The sequence below is a fragment of the Cyrtonyx montezumae genome, unplaced genomic scaffold (assembly GCF_038088225.1).
Source record: "Cyrtonyx montezumae isolate F1298 unplaced genomic scaffold, pur_monq_1.0 scaffold_3, whole genome shotgun sequence".
In the NCBI taxonomy this organism is placed as follows: domain Eukaryota; kingdom Metazoa; phylum Chordata; class Aves; order Galliformes; family Odontophoridae; genus Cyrtonyx; species Cyrtonyx montezumae.
In genome coordinates this window covers 61145298-61148822 of record NW_027072034.1, presented here as the reverse complement: position 1 = coordinate 61148822, position 3525 = coordinate 61145298, and the positions used below count along the sequence as shown (strand labels likewise).

At 39.8% G+C, this 3525-nt stretch overlaps 1 protein-coding gene across 1 annotated transcript; it reads right to left on the bottom strand.

The window, feature by feature from the left end:
• Positions 1–596: 596 nt before the first annotated feature.
• On the bottom strand, positions 597–3216 carry RWDD2B (RWD domain containing 2B). The gene is made up of 4 exons (XM_065741813.1): positions 3002–3216; positions 2800–2867; positions 1751–2116; positions 597–1007 (listed from the first exon to the last, which is right to left on the bottom strand). The coding sequence occupies exons 1-4, from the start codon at positions 3206–3208 to the stop codon at positions 770–772; spliced, it is 879 nt and encodes a 292-aa protein (XP_065597885.1). The 5' UTR covers positions 3209–3216; the 3' UTR covers positions 597–769.
• Positions 3217–3525: the final 309 nt, after the last annotated feature.

Below are 3525 nucleotides of genomic sequence, written 5' to 3'. Positions count from 1 at the left end.
TCCCGGAAGGACGGCGAGCAACGACGCGCGGGAAAGGCGGGGCAAGCGGAAGTCCCGCCTCCCTCATGAGCCCGCCCGATGTGCTGAGCCCGCCCCTTCGCCTCAACGCACCCACACCTGGAGGAGGGCGTGGGGCATTTATTAAAGTCGCTGTGATCTTGTAAAATTAAAAGAACTTCACGACTCGCATGTCCTCAGCCAGGGAAATTTGCGTGCATCAAGCACAACCACTGCAAACTCTCGCTACCGAAGATTTCTGACCTCATCCTATCTGCATAAACGAGGCTTTTCCAAACCTGCTCTTAAAAGAAAAATATATTTACCTCATGGCTTCATGAGTTTTCAAGAAGAAAGCAGAAGAAAACACGATCAGAAAAAGTCTCAGTGTAGCACTACGATTCCACGTTTCATAATCCTACCCATTAGGTTACCAAACACAGTTTCTTTGTAATTAGGTGTGTACCCAAAGGTCCTTTAAACCAGCAGCTGTAGCAATGCATTCACAGAATCACAACATCACAGGGGTTCAAGAGACCTCTGGAGATAACTGAGTTCAACCCTCTGCTAAAACAGTATCTGTGCATGTTGTACAGATGTCCATTCATTCTGTCACTTTCATTATTCATTGAACACTTGTTTTCATAGAAAACTGGACTCATCACATTAAGCGAGAATCACTCATTTCCTCTCTGATCAACTGTTGCAGAGCAGCTAAGGAATCTGCTACGAGGATTAACTTAGAAATGTAGGCAGTTGGACCTGTGGTGATTTAATGCCCTTCAACCCCAAAGTACATCTGAAAAATGTCACCACATCCTTTTTCTTCTAAAAATTGATACAGCTGCCCCAAGTCCATATGATTTCCTCTAGCACCATGTGCATCAAAACATTTTTCTTCCAAAGTGGAGAACTTTCTTTGTTTCTGAATCTCAGCAAGACATCCACCTTCCAAAGAAATATCTTCTCGGTGCCGAATCAGTATTCTTTTCCATGTTAGTCTTCTTATTCTGAAAGAAAATGGAGAAATGTCAATCTACCTATAAAACACAGACTCTTCTGGAAAATAGCATGAAATAGAAATTATCACAAAAGCCAACAAATTTAATTTCTACATCTATCTGGACAGAAGTAATGGCTCCTTAGTTGCTTACAGGAATACTGCTTGCATGTACATACCCCACAAGCAGCAGCTTGTTTCATCTCTTTCAAAACCCTTACGCATCTCACAAAATAACTGATGACAGTGTGCTTTCAATTTCAGTTCTCACTTATGCCTTGATGTTCTAAGAATTCTAACATTTTTACCACGCATTCTCACATTCTTTTAGTCAAACAGTGATGTTCATTTAGTCTCATCACTCCATACAAGTGATGAGAGCAGAATAAATTACAAACATAAAGCAATTTAACCAGATACACATCTTAATAGAACTAGAGTAATGCTGTCCATTGCAATATCACTGAAATACAGAGCAAGATAAAAACAGAAATATAAGTGCACTGTGCAGTGTTAGTAGCTTTGACTGCTGTAGCAATCGGTACAGCGGATATTCAGAGAAGCAAGCACATTATGACAAAAATAAATAAAACACAATAAAACACCACGTTTGCAGACCTTTATAGGTTGGAAGGTGGTTGGGTGTCATATCTTTGCCCACTTATACAACACAAAAAAAACAAAAAACAAACAAACAAACAAAAACAAAGTACTTCACACATTAATGGCATTTAAGCACAAAAAAAAGCTAACCTTGACCAGAACTCTTCACAACTACTTTGCAGGCCTTCTACACAAACAACACCTGGTTTCCCAGGCATGCAAAACCCTGACAGAGAAAGTTCCTTGGACCACTCTATAATATTCTTCCTTTTTTGCTTGTTGTAAATATGGTGACTATAGATCCACAATCTAGTGAAAACAACGTCCTCTGACTGCACAGCACTGGATGTCGTCACTGAGGAAGGTGAAAGTTCTCTGTCAATGTAAGCAGCTGCCTGGTCTTTAACCCATTCTCTGGCACTCAACACACAAGGCTCGCCACTGCAGTTCTGCATCAAATACGTTTTTAGATCTGAGTTCAGCTGGACTTGCTGAGAACGGCTTAATAATGGTGACCTAAAGAAAAAATAAAAAAGTAATATGTTTACAGTTTACCATATTTTTCAGACAGTTTACTTACGGTACCAAACAAATCAGGCTATATGTACCTGCTATTGACACTTAAGACATCTGAGCTATAGATGTCATAAAAGGCATTCAACTATTGTGCTAACTCTTGAATACAGATAGAGTACAAAAAATCAGAATCAAGAAAATGGGACATAAGAAGAAAACATGGTGACTAAACTAATGTTCTGTAACACACAATGACAGAAAATACTTCTTTAATGAGAAATGTTCAAGAAAAAAAAAAACCTGAAGTCTGGAAGTAATAACATTTGGTCAAGAAATAGAAAGAGTAGTGAGTTACTTTTCACTCCTTTTGTTGGTGTCAAAATGGAAAACATACTCTGCATGAGCATCGGACTAACAAACTTTGTACAGAAGATGGAACTCCTCCTCACTATTCCCATTTTTATTTTATTTGCCAACGTGACTGAAGAAATCAAATTCTTTTAGGTTTGACTTTCTTCAGCACCACTGTCCACCTTGGACAAATATGACCAGTAAACAAATTTGAATAATTTGATAGTAAATTAACAAAAAAAAAAAAGAGACTGTATATTGATATTAGATTTTTATTTACATATTAGAACGCCTTCTATGTATTTTTATTAGCAGTATTTTTAATAACGTACCTCACAGTAATTTCTGGTAGAACAGAGGGATATTTAAATGGTAAAGCACAGACCATAGAAAATCTTACCTAAAAACAAATGAGCATACATTAAGTTCAGGAAACCTCAACATCTCAGAATATATTCTTAGGAGAGAAGAAATAAAATAACAAAACACTCTCTCCAAAACAAAACACGCAGAAAAAAGATGTCATTAGGATACCATAGAGGTGTTAGGGTCCTCTAGCTTCACGTTCAGTATAAACTGAACTTTTGAAGATGGCATCTCTGCAGCATCATTTTCAACAAAGTGCTTTAGCTCTGCCACGGCCAGCTGGTCAGTCACAGTGAACTCTTCCTCATAGGGAAACATGCTAGAGAGTAAATCTAATTCCGATATTTGTATCTCAGCTTCCTCTCGGTTAGTCATTCCTGCAGCTTCCTAAGTAAAGGAGAAGAAAAGCGTATGGGAAGAAAAGAATGTGTGAAGCTAATCGTCTACCCCCACACTAGCCAATTCGTCTTTATAACCAACTCCATCACAACTAATTCACGTATGTTAAGGCAAAGCGTGAGCTTCACGGTGACAATTCCATTCAGCTGTGGGACGGAACCACAGAGGGCTTCCGGTCGGAAGGGAGCCCAAAGCCCACCCAGCCCCAATCCGCTACCGTGGGCAGGGCTGCCCCTCACCTGCATCCGTTCCAGACCCTCGGCCGTCGCTCCGCCGCCGCGACCCACCCACTG